The sequence below is a fragment of the Benincasa hispida genome, chromosome 9, assembly GCF_009727055.1.
Source record: "Benincasa hispida cultivar B227 chromosome 9, ASM972705v1, whole genome shotgun sequence".
Taxonomy (NCBI): Eukaryota; Viridiplantae; Streptophyta; class Magnoliopsida; order Cucurbitales; family Cucurbitaceae; genus Benincasa; species Benincasa hispida.
Window position 1 is genome coordinate 88,764,017 of NC_052357.1, and position 16,169 is coordinate 88,780,185.

Below are 16,169 nucleotides of genomic sequence, written 5' to 3' on the forward strand. Positions count from 1 at the left end.
AGTATTTTTCAATAAGCTCATATGATTTTTTTAAAACATTTAAATAATTAGTCATTTTCAATCATGTATCAATAGTATATCAAGCGTATAAAATATGTATTAATGGTGTATCAAATATATTATACGTATACTCATAGTATATCATGTATCAATAGTATATCAAATGTATCAAATATGTATTAACGGTATATCAAATATATTATACGTATATTAATAGTATATAAGTGTATATTATCAAATGGGTTAAGCTTGTTTTTGCTTTTTTTTATAAAAGTAATGAATTTGGATTATAGATCTAAATTTTTAGACTTATTTTGTTAAAACTGCAAAGAGTCCTGGGATAAAATCTTCATTATAACAAGGATTATTTATAGGATTTCATCGAACCAAAAACACTTTCTTCGAGATTTTATCATTATTTTAACTTTTTAGACAAAATTTGTAATTAAATAAAAAAAATAATAATAAAATCAAGCGGGCAGGAAAATGAACAAATTTGCATTTAAAAAAGAAAAAGAAAAAAGAAAAAATCCATTAATTATAATGAACCTATGAGAGATAGAGAGAGATTTTTCCGCGTTCACTGACCACTGACCAGAGTCACCAACAATTCACTTATATAATAAGCATTCGTGTGCACATCAATGGCGTTCTTCATCGTCTCCTTCTCTCCTTCCTTTGCTTCCTCGCACTCACGGTCTACCTGAAAGACTTTCCTCATAATGCTCAAAGAAGTGGTTGGCTTCGCGCCCACCATTTCTGAACACCCCGGCCGCCGATTCCACTCGTCTTCCCCTTCCACTTTTTCTTCGCCTTCGATTTCCATCTTCAAATACACATGGGTCTCCTTTCTGATCATCTTATCTCTCGAACTTAGCCTCGTCGACTCAGTTCATCCGTACCCCAACATCATCATGCCGTCTCAATCTGGCCTCCCTCCATCGCCCTCGTGTACAGCAATGGATCCGAAGTTGAATTACCTGCCGGTGATCGGAATCCTTAGCCATCCTGGCGATGGCGCCTCCGGTAGACTAAACAACGCGACGAATGGATCCTATATTGCTGCTTCGTATGTCAAGTTCGTCGAATCAGCCGGAGCAAGAGTTATTCCTCTTATCTTTAACGAGCCGCTTGAGGTTATTTTCGAGGTATTGAACTCGAGGCTTGTGTTCTTCCGTTTTTTTATGAACATCAGGGGACAATCGAGATTCGAGCTAAAATACTTACAAAATTTTCGCAGAAGCTCAATTTGGTCAATGGAGTGCTCTTCACTGGAGGATGGGCTAAAAAGGATTTATACTATTCCGTTGCTGAGAAGATTTTTCAGGTTATCTCGTCCTCAAAGATAAATATACTGTTTAACCAAAAGTGTTTTCCCATAAAAGCTGTTGCCTATCAAAACATTATCTGTATTTCGGATAAACATAAGTCTTCTTTTTAAGGTAGCATCATAATAGTAGCAAGTATTACTTCAAACCTTCTATCTAAAAGAATAATTACTTATATCTTTATTGGGCTGAGTTATATGATTAATAATCTGCCCCTGGGGTAACCTGGGATGAATGAACTATAGGTGTTGTTTACTATCCGAGTGGCTTATGTTAGACTCTTAATTTTGATTAGGCTAAATTATGAAAAATACCAAACATTTCTATTTGTTCCAAAAATAAGTCTCTACTTTAAAAAAATTGTAATATTACTGTTGAACTTCCATATACGTTTCTAAACTACCTTGGACTGGAATCATTTAGAATTTTATACAATAATTAATAATTAGGTAGTTTTGAAACCTTTATTGAACATCAAGGGTAATATTGCAATTTTTGGAAGTAGAGAGATATTTTTTGAAACAAAGGGTTGAAGCCACTTTCTCTAATGATAATTAATTATACAAAGTCCAAAGTAAAAAATTCAAGCTCTGGTTCAGACTTCTTAAGTATGTGAATCAAATGCTTCCAAAGTGATTTGCTCCTAGGACAGTTACACTATTGTTGATATCAAAATTTGGTACAAACTGCGAATTTGTAATGTTTGGGAGGAATCAAACAATCGCCCTACACAATAGAAATTATCTTGCACTGGTGTGGTGCTTGACCACCAACACTCTAACGATCAAGTCAATAATAGTTTAGGGAGAGTTGGAAAATAGAGAATTCAAAGTGTTTTTAGTATACCTCAAATGTCTCGCACCCTTTTGATCATATAGAAAAATGGTTTCATAACAGTCACTTGGCTAATTAAACATTCGGATAATTAATTTGACTATTACTAACTCAATCTAGCTGTTGCAAATGGATCCAAGCACATGTAGTTAGCTTAATAGACGAATACTTGGTCATAATTTGTCCATCATGACTGACCTTATGGGTTGACCTCCTTAGGGTTGGTCTCCATACTTAGGCATCATTTTTCTCTCATGGCTGATCCTATGAATCAACCTTCTTGAAATCTACGGAGTCGGCCTCCATGGCCTTCTTAACTTCCATGGGGGTGACCCTAAGAGTCAGTCTTCATAGTTCTTGTTGCTCTTATGACGATCTCTTTAGCTTTTATGGTTGAGCCTATAGATCGGCCACCATACTTAGCCTAATAAAGCCTTCTCTTGGAAAGTTGGAACGATCCATGGGTCATTCCCTTAAAACTAAATACTTAGCCATATTTTTTACCCACACTACTATTGATGATGCACTGCCTTTTAGTGAAAATCTTGCTTGATTTTCTTGTGCACAAGAAGAAATCAGGCTAGACACGTTTCTCTTTCTTTTTCTTCCCCCCCGCTCTCTCTAAATGGATGTGGGTTTCTGTATCTGACGTGAAGTTCTAAATAGCTTCCTTTATATGAATAGAGATTTGAGCAGAAATTGAAAATTGTTTTGATAATTTATTGTCCTGTTTCTGCAGAAAATTTTGGAGAGGAATGATGCCGGGGATCGTTTCCCTTTATATGCCATTTGCTTGGGTTTTGAAATTTTAAGCATGATCATCAGCAAGGTTAGCCATTCATCTTTATTGGTAAAAAAATAGATACTTTTTTATGCTATCATATTTAGAAACAGTAGTTCCAATGTCATGCACTGTTTCAATTAGCTCAACTTCCTGTGAGAGTGCTTCATGGATGTCCACCAGGCAGGATGTGACTCTAATAAAAAAATAAATTATACAAATGATCTTGAGAATTAACAGATGGATGGAACATAGGGACAGAATAGTGTTTATCCTCTTTGTATTCCTTGTCAATGACTGAAGGATGCTGCAATATTATTTTGGATTCCCTTCGTTATTTCCTGCAGAATAAAATCAATTTCAACCAAAATTGCTTTCGGAAATCATTAATGATTCTCCTTCCTCGACTTCGGTTCTGTCTCCTGGTTTTCAATAACTCAGAAACTTGAGATCAAATAGAGCATTCCTAGTCTTACCGTGCATTCATGGCTGTGATTCAATATGAAAAGGCCAGCACTCACTCTTTTCAACTGCTCTGGCTCTTGGTTTATGAAATCCTGATTTGAACATCCGGAAATATTTTCCACCTAAAAATCATATTTTGTCTTTATTTACAGGATAGAAACATTCTTGAACCATTTAACGCATCATATATGGCATCCACACTGCAATTTGCTGACAATGTAAATATTCAAGGAACAGTCTTCCAAAGGTATGTATTGCCGTTCATGGTTGTTTCTATTAGAGAACTTTCCAAATATTTTTACAAGGAAGCCATTGGTACTATTGGAAGATCTCTGCTTGAACGCTTTGCAAATTCTTTTTGCTTTTTTTTCTGGGGAGGGGGGGACATAAAGACACAAGATACATTCCCTCACCAATTGTACAGTTGTAAGGCATCTCCCATATGGATGTTATTTCAACTGTTCTGTTTGGGTAATGTACTATGTTCTTCAAGTTTTGCTTCCCCACTTAGAGTTGTACATTTTTCATACTTACATTGTCGAATGTAACGCAATGTTGGAGTTGGTATAGGTGTAGTTTAAATCTTTAATGTAGGCAAGGCCTGGTAGTGATGCTCACCAACTCATTTGATTTATGATATCGTGCATCCAGCTGCAAGATTGTCTGTTTTCCTGAAATTTCAGTGTTTTGGTTGTGCTGTGGGCTGTGGCCAACGTTACTTTACCAGTATACAGTCTTCTTTGCAGGGTGTATTATTGTTATAAAATGTTTTCTCCTGTGGAAGGAGGGCTCTGTAACACGCACTTGGGAGTTCAGAAATTAGAACAGATTGTTTATACCTTCTATAAAATGTTTTCCATAAGCATTTCGAATACAAGTTATTGCTAAAATATAAAGATTTTATCCCAAATATTCTTTTGTCATGTCTGTATATTTGCCAAAAGCATCCAATGTCTTGTAAATGTATATATGTGGTTTATTAAATGTTTGTCTGGACTGCCAACTTTTCTGTGACCCATCAATTTAAACCAGCTTTTTGTTAGACAATACATATTTTTCTTTGAGATAGTTTAACAATAAGTATTACTACTTATTATGAGGCTGTTTTAGTTGCTTATCCTGAGGCTTACAATTTGTGATCTTCTTATCTGTAGATTTCCACATTATTTACTGGAGAAGTTGAGTACAGATTGTATTGTAATGCAAAACCATCGTGTAAGTTCTTTTGGTTTTGGTTGATGGTAGATGAATAGCTTCTTTGAATAAATTAATTTATGCTATGGCATCTTTAACATTATTTATTTGTTAGATTATTACATTGTGCAAGGGGTTTGAGCCTACGCTTCTTACAAGAAGTAGAAATGTCTGAACCGCTAAGCTATATTCAAGTTGGCTTCTTTCATTTTACACCCCACTCAATTACTTCATGATTATTCATGATTTTAAATATGAAAAGGACTCTTTATTTTCTTTCAATTTATAGATACATTGGGAAATGTTTATTCATGTTTTAGGAATTCAGGTTTAATTTTCCATTTGAATCAACACGAATTGTCAATATCTAGATCAGTTTGCTTCTGCATGGAATTTGGCTTCTTTTGATGCCAGTTGAGATTCCAGACTGCCGAATTGGTTAATCTTGCAAGGGTGATCGAGTGATCAGTTCACCTCATGCTGCTCTCCGAGATTGAAATCTCATAATTTAAGATATAAGTTAATCCTGATGCTATGGTTTGTGCACTTCAATTGATTTTGCATATCGTGAATGTTTGGGCTTTGAATTCAAATTTAAATAACACGTTCCCTTGGAAGAATTAATGATTTGAATCCAGCTTAATTCTTCATCTGAAAATGTTGTCTTCTTTGTTTTGTTCATTTCGACTTTCTAAGATTTCATTCTGATATCCAAAGCAAGTTTTATGTTTATGTAAACATACATGCTCAGCTGGATCTGTATTCAGGTTTAAGGACTTCAGAATTGGCCTTTGTTAATCAGATTGTAGGTCACTGTACCAATATAGGTTGTCTTGTTTTTCATACAGTTTGGTATCTCACCAGAGAGCTTTGCACAAAATGAAGAATTATCCAAATTTTTTCAGATATTGACAACTAGTAGTGACGAAGACAATAAGGTACTGTAAAGTTTCTCTCCATTGCTCCTCTACCTCTACTTTTTAGTTGCACCTACAGTAATGTTTATGTTTATTACAGGTCTATGTCTCCACTGTACATGCTCGGGATTATCCCGTGACTGCATTTCAATGGCATCCGGAGGTAATTATTTGACTCACTTTATTCACTTCATCTAGTATTGGAACTTTCATTACGTGCTTCTGCATATTATGTATATTATATACTTGATTTTACTGGAATCAAATTCAACTCTGAGGGCATGAAACCGTGAAGAGAACTCCTTAAAGATATTATAAGTTACATCCTCTCCCCCTCAACAAAATAAGTGATTCAGCTTTTTCATTATTAAATTAAATTAAATTAAATCATCTTCACTTTCTGCTTAACTGATAATTCAAACTTGTAGGATCCCCTGCCTTTTTCATTTAGACAGCGAAATCTACATGCTAGGCTGTCTGATAACCATGTGACATTTGATCTTTGTTGATGTATGACCATGTGACATTTGATCTTTGTTGATGTATAAATCAATCAAACGCCTAATTTTACAAACTTGCATTGCAGAAAAATGCCTTTGAATGGGGCTCCTCTGTGATTCCGCACACGGAGCATGCAATTGAGGTGACGCAACACGTTGCCAACCACTTAGTCAGGTTAGAACATGGCTGTAAATTATTAAGCTTTTTGTGTTCCATTTTTCTAGAGTATCACTGCCCTGTAAAGTTTCATGTTTACACTACCCCTGGCCCTGGCCTTGGCCTTTAGGATGTTTTGTTTGCATTTGTTTGCATTTTGGTCGTAAAGTTCTTTTTGTTTCCCAAAAAATGAGAGGAAAACCAGGCTTGGACATTACACAAGAAGCTCTTTCAATGGCCAAAGAGCATTCTAGACTTTCTTAAAAGGTTTGAAGTTAGAAAGTAAAAGATTCCAGAATACACGAGCTAAAGAGCCACTGAGACGGAAGTGATTTCAAGTTTCTTATTCCATCTGGGAAAGGGAGCACCATACCTGCAAAACCATACGATTCGGGAGGCATTATTTATCCTGTCAGGGGTGTGTTTGGACTTTTGCGGCTAGGCTTCTGACTGAAAAAACTTTCTTTTCTTCGGGTAGTTGTCCCTCCAAAAACACTCCATATCATCTTTTTCAAACCAAGCAATAAACTCTCGATATTATTTTTCAATAATGACAATGGCCAAGTGTAGAATTCTAGAGCATCATCTCCTCTCTCCCAACATTTCGACTCACTGCACGCTACATCACCATCAGCATATCAAGTCACACTAATGGCCCTTTACATTATTCCCTAGACCTTCCTGTTCTCCTGCTTCTTTGGTTCTAATAGGAAGCCTATCACTGCATCTGTGGGGATAGAGCATAGTATGAAGTCGTCATAAGGATTCAATAGCCAAATTCGTCAAGGGAGTTATTCAGTTGTAATCTGTTGTATTTTTCTGTTATTAGTTTAGCAATCAGTTGCAGAAGTTATAGTATTGATTGTGGTTATAAGTTGAAGGCTATTCTTTTAATTTGCCTGATATGCCTGACAGACTAGAGGCCCACATTATCTGTGTGGAGAGCCCAACATCTTTCTGATTTTCTTGAGATTGCTTACAATTATCATGGGCCATTTGTAGATGTTCAAGTGTGGGAAAATTTTTTGCTGGGTTTTTATGATTTAGGTTGGACACAATTATACATGTTTGTTGCAATCAACAAAAAAGTTACCCCTGTTTTTTCTGTTATTAAAGGAGCTGTATTAAACATCTGTATGGGGATTTCTCACCAGAAAACTAGTAGTGTGTGGGATATCTTTTTACCTGATAGAGCTCTGTGATCAAATCTCTGCTCCCTTGACAGTTGATGTAGGCATCCTCCATGGATGAACCACTGTAATCTCCTGTGTCTTCATCTCGGTTGTAATTCGTTTTCTCGTGTGTGTCTTCATCTTCAAGAGTAATTTTCTTTCTTCATCTGATTGAAACTTTCGCCTTTCGTTGTTTTGCATGAGCGTATAATTAGAGCTGCAGTGTAGATTATTGCATGTGGAGTTTTTTTAGTTCAACAATTGTGGAGTAGGAAATCGAACCATTGATCTTTGTAATTGTAATTGGTGCCTTATTCACTGAACTAAGCTCAGATTGGTTGGCTATCAGTTCTTGAGCTTGCATAACTGTGAATCGCTAACAATTTATATGGCAAAGTCTATAACAAATCTTCAACTTCACGTTTGTCTGTAGTGAGGCTAGAAAATCATTGAACAGACCACCTGCACAGAAGGTTCTTGAAAATCTCATCTACAACTATAGCCCAATTTTTGGTGGCAAGGCTGGGTACTCCAAATTCTTCATTAGATCTTGCCTTATTATTATTATTATTATTATTTTCCTTTAAGCTCTTGATAACTAACTTCTCTTTTTTCATCTTAATGTGCAAAATGTAGGAAGGGATTTGATGAAGTTTACATTTTCACATAGAAAACCTCCAGCTACCTGATCTAATGTACGATTGCCATCTGTCTTGTGGAATTGATTTGTATTATTACATTGAGAAGTAATTTCCATTGAAAAATAAAATTAGAAAATTAGCAACACTTAGGCTTCATTTAAAGTTGGTATAGCTTTTAAAATAATTGTTGGAAGCTATGCTTATTTGGTAAACTAATACTAAAATTAGTGTAATGTAGTTATATGAGCCAAAGTGACTTATTATTTCAATTATCATATTGATAATTAGTTTGAAATTTATTATAATATTTTTATTTAAAATTTTATATGATTTGAATTTCATTTAGTTTGGTTTAATCTAGATTATTTGATAAAAAGAAATAAGACAAATAATTATTATAAAAAATTGAATCAATTAAAATTTGAAAATAGATGTTACAAAATGTATTAAAATAAAATGATATTATTATAATATATTTATTTAAATGATTTAGAAAGTAGCATGTTTTAAAGGAAAGCTAAATCTAAAAGTTGGTATTTATAAACTTTTATACATTGATTAAAATTTAAAAGATAAATTAATAAATAAGTTATTTTATAAAATAGACGTTTAAGATTTTTCCTTTATCCGCAATTCCAAATGTAACCTTAATTGTGTAGCTTCTAGCATGTATCCCAACATCTTAGTTTGCACTTTCTGAATTATTGTTGAGCCTGCTCAAATGGCATAAACTAATTAAAATGTTCTAGTTTTATTATACAAGTGGTCTTTTTCATTTACGTAAAACTCTTAGGTTTGAGAAAGAATCAAAATGCTTTATTCATTCACTAAAGATATGAATATATACAAGTGTACAAAGCATAGAAATGGAACATATCACAAAATATTTACAAGAATGGAAAATCCTAATTATAGAATAACACTCCCCCTCAAGTTGGAGCATATATGTTAATCATGCCCAACTTGTTACATAGATAATCTATACGTCTTCCATTCAATGCTTTCGTGAAGATATCTCCTAATTGTTCTCCAGTCTTCACATTTCCTGTAGATACCAACCCTTGTTGAATTTTTTCACGTACAAAATGGCAATCAACTTCAATATGTTTAGTCCTTTCATGAAATACTGGATTAGACGCAATATGAAGTGTTGCTTGATTATCACACCACAACTTTGTCGGTGTGGTGATTTCAAATCCCAACTTAACAAGAAGTTCATATATCCAAATCAATTCACACACAGGTTGTGTCATTGCTCTATATTCTGATTCTGCACTTGAACGTGATACCACATTTTGCTTCTTACTCTTATAAGAAATCAAATTACCACCAACAAAAACACAATACCCTGATGTTGATCTTCTGTCTTCTTTAGATCCTGCCCAATCAGCGTCTAAGAAACATTCAATATTCGTATGACCATAACCCTTATATAATAAACCACGTCCGGGAGCAGCCTTCAAATAACAAAGAATCTGTTCCAATGCAACCCAATGATCAACTATAGGGCATGACATGTACTGACTCACAATACTTACTAAATAGGCTATGTCGGGTCGAGTCACTGTAAGGTAATTAAGTTTTCCGACTAACCTCCTATATCTTTCAGGATCTTTTAGCAATTCTCTATCTTTTATGAGTTGTAAGTTGGGCATCATTGGGGTACTACATGGCTTAGCCCCTAGCTTTCTTGTTTCAGTCAACAAGTCAAGTACATATTTTCTCTGTGATAATAGAATTCCTTTCTTGCTTCTTATTACCTCAATTCCTAAGTATTTCAACATGCCCAAATCTTTTGTATGGAATTGACTATGAAGAAAGGTCTTTAGAGACTGGATACCTGAAGCATCATCACCAGTAATCACAATATCATCCACATATATAACTAACAAGATGACACCATCCTCAGATCTCTTAAAAAAGACTGAATGATCTGACCTAATCTTCCGCATTCCAAAGCTTTCAATCACCTGACTAAATTTACCAAACCAAGCTCATGGGCTCTACTTTAATCCATACAAAGATTTACGAAGGCGACACACCGTTCCATTCTCCCCCTGAGCAACGAACCCTGGTGGTTGCTCCATATACACCTCTTCTTGAAGATCATCATGAAGAAATGCATTTTTAATATCAAGCTGATGTAAAGCCAATGATTGATTAAAGCTAATGAAATAAACAACCTCACAGATACCATTTTGCTACAGGAGAAAAAATATCAGCATAGTCAACGCCATAAGTTTGTGCGTAGCCTTTCGCTACGAGGCGCGTTTTTAACCGAGCAACAGAACCATCAGGATTGACTTTAACTGCAAACACCTATTTGCAACAGATAGCCTGTTAGCTTTAGGGCTTCAATCAAACCAAGTATTTTGATGATAACAAACTCAGATTTTTTGTACTAACATTTTCAGTGTTTCAGAGTCACTATCTTGTAGAGCTCGGAAAGACAATTCCAACGCAATTTGAATCGCTCAAATCGGAGTTCAAACGAGAAAGTTATAAGCAAAAAAAGATTGGAGAGGAAATCAAACGTGGCAGTGACACGTGGCACCTTGCTGACGTGGCATCCAACGTGGCATACAAACGGTCAATATTGATCACATGGTGGATGATGTGGCGCTCACTTTTTGTTGACATGGCACATGATGTGGTAATGACGTGGCGACCGTGGACGAATGAGATAATGACAAGTGGCAGTCATCCAGCTTCACGCGCGCGTGCGTCGCACGTGCCTGCGGTTTCTTCACAGAATGCAGCGCGTGACGCTCAATCCTCTCCCCTATGTGCGTGGTGCTCATTTCATCCGGCTATTTTTTTATTTTTATTCTTATTTTTCTATAATTTCTTGATCCAATTTTCTCCAAATTCTCATCAAATTTCAGCCTTTTCAAATTTGATTTTCTTCCTAAATTGTCATCCTTCAAATTCTTTTTATTCTCCAAATCTCAATAATTCTAATTTTTCAATTTCTCTTTTAATTACAAATCATTTCCTTTTCAATTCCCCTCTTAATTACAAATCCTTTCCTTTTCTATTTTTATTCAATCTCCACCCTTCATTTGCAATCATATCCAATGGCTAAAATTTATCCCCCTCGCCTATAAATTCGACTTGATTTTACTCTTCATTGACACACCAAAAAAAGCTATCAAGTCTTGAGCTTTCAATTCTCTCTACTCTCAAATTCTTGTCCTCCTTGCTCCTAAATTGGCCTAGAGTTATTTTTGTGAGTTTTTTTTAGTGCTCAACTTGTGTATTTAGCCTTCAAGAGGTAATATTGTGAGGTTTTCTTTTAATTTTTGGGAATTGTATTAAGGTGTGGGTACACCTTGGGTTGTGAGAAAAAGAAATTGGTTTGATCCTGAACTAGTAAAAATGATCTTGGGTTTCTCTTTAGCCTAAGAAAAAGAGGGTCGTATGTCGGTTTGGTCCTTACCTGCAAGAGGATCACTTAGTAAAATACCCAAGGAGGAGTCTTGGAGAGTGGAGTAGGCAATTTTCCGAACCACTATAATTCCCGGTGTTTTCTCTTCCTCTCTCTCTTTTATTTCTTGTTTTCAATTTTTTGCTTATTGTCTTAGTTATTTTTTTAATCTTTCCTAATTGCATGATTTAATTTCTAGTGTGTTATTTAAATTTATCCTTGATTAAATTGTCTTTAAATTTGAAGTTATCATAGCTTGCATGATTTAAGTTTTGTCTTGCATAAATTTTCTTTAATCAAATTAGTGTGTTAATTTTATTGAGCATTGTTTGAAGATAAAATTACCCTATTCACCCCTCCCTCTAGTGTTGCCTTTAGATCCTACATAGCCTTCTTTCCTGCAGAGAGAGAAACTAAATCCCAAGTACAATTATCATCTAAGGTACTCATCTCCTCCACCATTGCGGCACACCAACCAGGATGAGACAAAGCCTCATGAACAGTTTTCGGGATGGATACAGACTCTAAGGATGCAACGAATGAACATGTGGAAGGTGACAAATGGTTATATGAAACAAAAGAGGAAATAGGATGAGCATAAGTACGTTTACCTTTACGAAGAGCAATAGGAAGATCATCACCCGTTTATGGATCCAATGACGAAGAAGACTCTGGTACAGGACGTGGAACTGGAGGAGGTTGTCGTCGAGTATAGACCTTAACGATGGGAGGAAGAGATGAATCAGGAAGAGTAGAAGTAGCCATAGGAAGAGATGAATCAGGAAAAGTACCAGAAGGAGAAATAACTATGTAGACAAGGAAATCATCCTCTAATTCCTTATGCTCCCCCTGACTCTTATTCGAAGAGAAAAACGGTGATGAGAAAAATGGGGTATGTTCAAAAAATGTGATATCATGAGAGTCTAAATATTTATTAAGACTAGGACAATAACATCGATACTCCTTTTGGACACGGGAATAACCAAGGAACATACATTTTAAGGACTTTGGATCCAGCTTGGTATGCTGAGGCCGAACATCCTGAACAAAGCAGGTACAACCAAATATTCTGGGTTGAATGAGAAACAAATGTTGCTTGGGGCATAAAGTACGAAAAGGTATCTCACCCTTAAGAATGGAAGAGGGCATGTGATTTACAAGAAACAAGCTGTGGAAACAGCATCAGCCCAAAAGGATTTTGGAACATGCATCTGAAACATCAAAGCTCTGGCTATCTCAAGGAGATGACGATTCTTTCGTTCTACAACCCCATTTTGAGATGGAGTATCAACACAAGAAGATTGATGAAGAATTTCATGGGCATCTAAATAAGACTTGAGTGTATGAGAGAAATATTCCTTAGCATTATCACTCTGTAGGATTTTAAGAATACCACTAAACTGAGTTTGAATTTCGGCATGGAAGTTACCAAAATGAGAAAGTAACTCATAACGACTTTTCATTAAATATAACCACGTAACACGAAAATAGTAATCGACAAATGTAACAAAATACCTAAACCCTCTTTTGGACTCAACAGGACAGGGACCCCAAACATCAGAATGGACTAATTCAAAAGGAGCACTAGCTCATTTATTGACTCGAGGATACAAACTAAACGATGAAATTTAGCAAACTGACATGACTCACAATCGAAAGAAGAAAAATGTTGAAGTTGTGGATGAAGACTCTTCAACACAGAGATAGACGGATGACCCAAACGACAATGCTCTTCAAAGGAAGACGACACGCTAGAGCATGTGATGGCCGTAGATGTTTGTGGTTCAAAGATGTAAAGACCTCCAACTTCCCGCCCTTTATCAATAGTCTGTTTCGTCGTAAGATACTGAAATAAGCAATAACCAGGAAAAAAGGAGACACAACAATGAAGATCACGAGTGAGTTTACTGACCAAAATAAAATTAAAAGAGAAATTTGGTAAATTATTGATTCAGTTAGATGGACGGTTCCTAATCCTGAAACAGGAATGGAAGTTCCATCAGCTATAGTGACAATAGGTGACGAGGTAGATGTACAAAGGATAGAGAATAAATTGGGGTTACCTGACATATGGTCTGTAGCGCCAGAGTCAATGACCCATTTTGACATGGAGGAAAGAAGACATTTAGAAATGTTACCTGTCTTTGCGATGGTCGTAATGAGAGTAGAAGATGATGCCCTCAATGACTCTTGATACTGCTGAAATTTAGCAAACTCCCCTGAGAAATCGTAATTGACTTGTCAAGATTATCAAGAGTAGAGGCGACATGTGCAGAGGGTGATGGCATCCTCTGACCCTTATTCAGCAATCTTCTGCATTCACGTTTCGTATGGCCAGGTTTATGACAATAATAACAAACTACACCTCCTAGATTTGATCTCCATGAATAGTAGTTGGATCCATTCAACTTGTGTTCAGTTGTTTTTGACACCATAGGAACAATCTCAGACATTATTGGTTTCTTATCAGCCATTACCTCAAAAAGTAGATACCGAACAACAAAGAATCAAACCCTAATTTACCGAAGAGATGTCTACACAAGCAATGGGTATATCTATATATCCCAAAAAAATACACCACCAAGAAAAGCCAACAATACTGAGGAAACCTCACTGAAGACGGACGAAAAACAGCGGCGCATGCGCCTACGCGCGCCGGCGTGTGGACGAACAGCAGGCTAGAACAGGCGGCGCGTGAGCCTCACGTGTTGGTCAGATGGCAACCGGACTTTGGGAGTTTTGTAGATCAGCGACTGGGCTTCTCTTTGGAATGGGCGGTGTCGAAAAAACAGCCCCCTTTTTTTCCCGCGACGGCAACTAACGACAGTGAACGAACCGAAGACGGCAACTGTGAGTAAACTCACTTCTCCACAAAACCCTAAATGTATCACAAATAGGTTCTAAATTCTCAAACCCTAAGGTTCACAAAAACCCTAAGTTTATTTAGAGAGCTCTGATACCATGTAAAACTCTTAGGTTTGAGAAAAAATCAGAATGCTTTATTCATTCACCAAAGATATGAATATATACAAGTGTACAAAGCATAGAAAAGGAACATATCACAAAAGGAAAATATCACAAAATATTTACAAGAATGGAAAATCCTAATTATAGAATAACGATTTAAAAAAAAAGTGTGGCCTATTTTTTAAAATTAAAAGGAAAATTAAAATAATTAATGGAAAAATAGATAATATATTTTTAATCCTAAATTTTATATATAGTTTTTATTTGATCTCTAGGTATAAATTCTGAGCTTGGTTTCTTTTACATCCTCGGAATTTAAAATGTTACATTTTTTTTTACTATAATGTTTGAGTTTAATCAAAAGTTTCAAGATTTTATATTAAATTGTTGTTATGTTCGGTTGTAATATTTATGATTAACTTTCTATTAATTAATTTTCATTAAATTTTGGTGTAAGTTTTGGTGATCATTAAAATTAATTAAAAATCTTCATCATAAATATTTTGAATTAACTAAAAGTTAACTCTTAAAAAAATGAGCATTAGTTAATTTGGGATAGAAGTCTAAACTATAGAAATGAGACCAAAGATATTAAACTCAAAATTTAAGGTAAAATGTAACGTTTTGAAATTTAAAGACTAAATAGAAATTATACTCAAAACAATCTTGCAAATAGTTTGAACATTTTTTCTCTTTTAAGTGGGACTATAATAATTAAAGTTAAGAATAAATAAGGCTAATCTAAGAGTTTGAGCTTCTATACGAGTAGTATACTTTTTAATTCAACTTTAAAAGCTAGAGGTTCGAATCACCGTCAAGTATTAGACAATACGTCATTGACCAAAAAAATTTTGAGATCTAAATCTCCATTCCACGCATTGAATTAAATAAATTTAAGAGCTCTCTACACTAATCACCCAATTAAATAGACCAAATTACAAAAATGATTTAAATTCATTTTTTTTTTCATGAATAGCTTAATATTACAAGTTAAATCCAAAAGTCCATAGTTCATAATGCCTTCATTAATTTCTAGTATTTTTATTAAAATTTTGAAAAGACGTGCCTTAAAGGAGTTTTTTCTAAAATTTTCAAAACCCATCACAAGAGGAAATTTTTATTTACATTAAGTTTAGGTGATTTTATTTTTTCCCTGATTTGTCTTACAGTTTTGTTTTTTTTACAAATTTTAAATTTTGACTTAAAATTCAGAATCGATGGATTACATTTAATATATAATTATAGTACAAATCTTGTTTTCATCTACTTTTCATTTTTTATACATGCCAGTTTATTTCAAATGTATACAATGTTATTTTGAATACATACGAGATTTTTTTCCAAATATATTTAGAATGATTATAGGTTTTATGGTTGTATTATAATTTTGGTATCATTTCTGTTAAGATATATATTTCACTTATTTTGTCACATCTATCCATGTATATTTAGTCATTTTGCAATATATTACCCATATTATATAATAATAATGCTAGGGCAAATAGCAACATCTATGGAAGAAGTTTCATATAGGGTTGGCAAAATTTCTCGCGGGGTTCCTGCGGATCCCACCCCGATCGAGCCGGAGAATCCTCGGTTTGACCGAGGAGGGGTCAAACCAAGGACGGGGGTGAGGATGGGGAGGGTATCCCTGCACCCGGTCAAATCGGGGACCTCTTTAGGATCCCCAAACCGGGGACGAGGCGGGGATGAGGAGGGTATTCTTGACCCCTGATCTCGTCATATATATACATTAGGTATTTTAACTTTTTACCTTTAACATAGT

At 35.1% G+C, this 16,169-nt stretch overlaps 1 protein-coding gene across 1 annotated transcript; it reads left to right on the top strand.

The window, feature by feature from the left end:
• The first annotated feature begins 569 nt into the window (after positions 1 to 569).
• On the top strand, positions 570 to 8,235 carry LOC120086372 (gamma-glutamyl hydrolase 2-like). The gene is made up of 10 exons (XM_039042989.1): positions 570 to 1,148; positions 1,241 to 1,327; positions 2,902 to 2,991; positions 3,561 to 3,655; positions 4,563 to 4,623; positions 5,451 to 5,540; positions 5,620 to 5,682; positions 6,106 to 6,194; positions 7,782 to 7,874; positions 7,985 to 8,235. Exons 1-10 carry the CDS (start codon positions 723 to 725, stop codon positions 8,016 to 8,018), a joined length of 1,128 nt encoding a protein of 375 aa, XP_038898917.1. The 5' UTR covers positions 570 to 722; the 3' UTR covers positions 8,019 to 8,235.
• The last annotated feature ends 7,934 nt before the right edge of the window (positions 8,236 to 16,169 follow it).

Excerpts from the sequence above, each read along its gene's own strand:
- LOC120086372 (XM_039042989.1), top strand. The coding sequence starts at position 723 with ATGCTCAAAGAAGTGGTTGGCTTCGCGCCCACCATTTCTGAACACCCC. Across the intron at positions 1,328-2,901 it reads TTGCTGAGAAGATTTTTCAG|AAAATTTTGGAGAGGAATGA; the intron begins GTTATCTCGTCC and ends CTGTTTCTGCAG. Across the intron at positions 7,875-7,984 it reads ATTTTTGGTGGCAAGGCTGG|GAAGGGATTTGATGAAGTTT; the intron begins GTACTCCAAATT and ends TGCAAAATGTAG.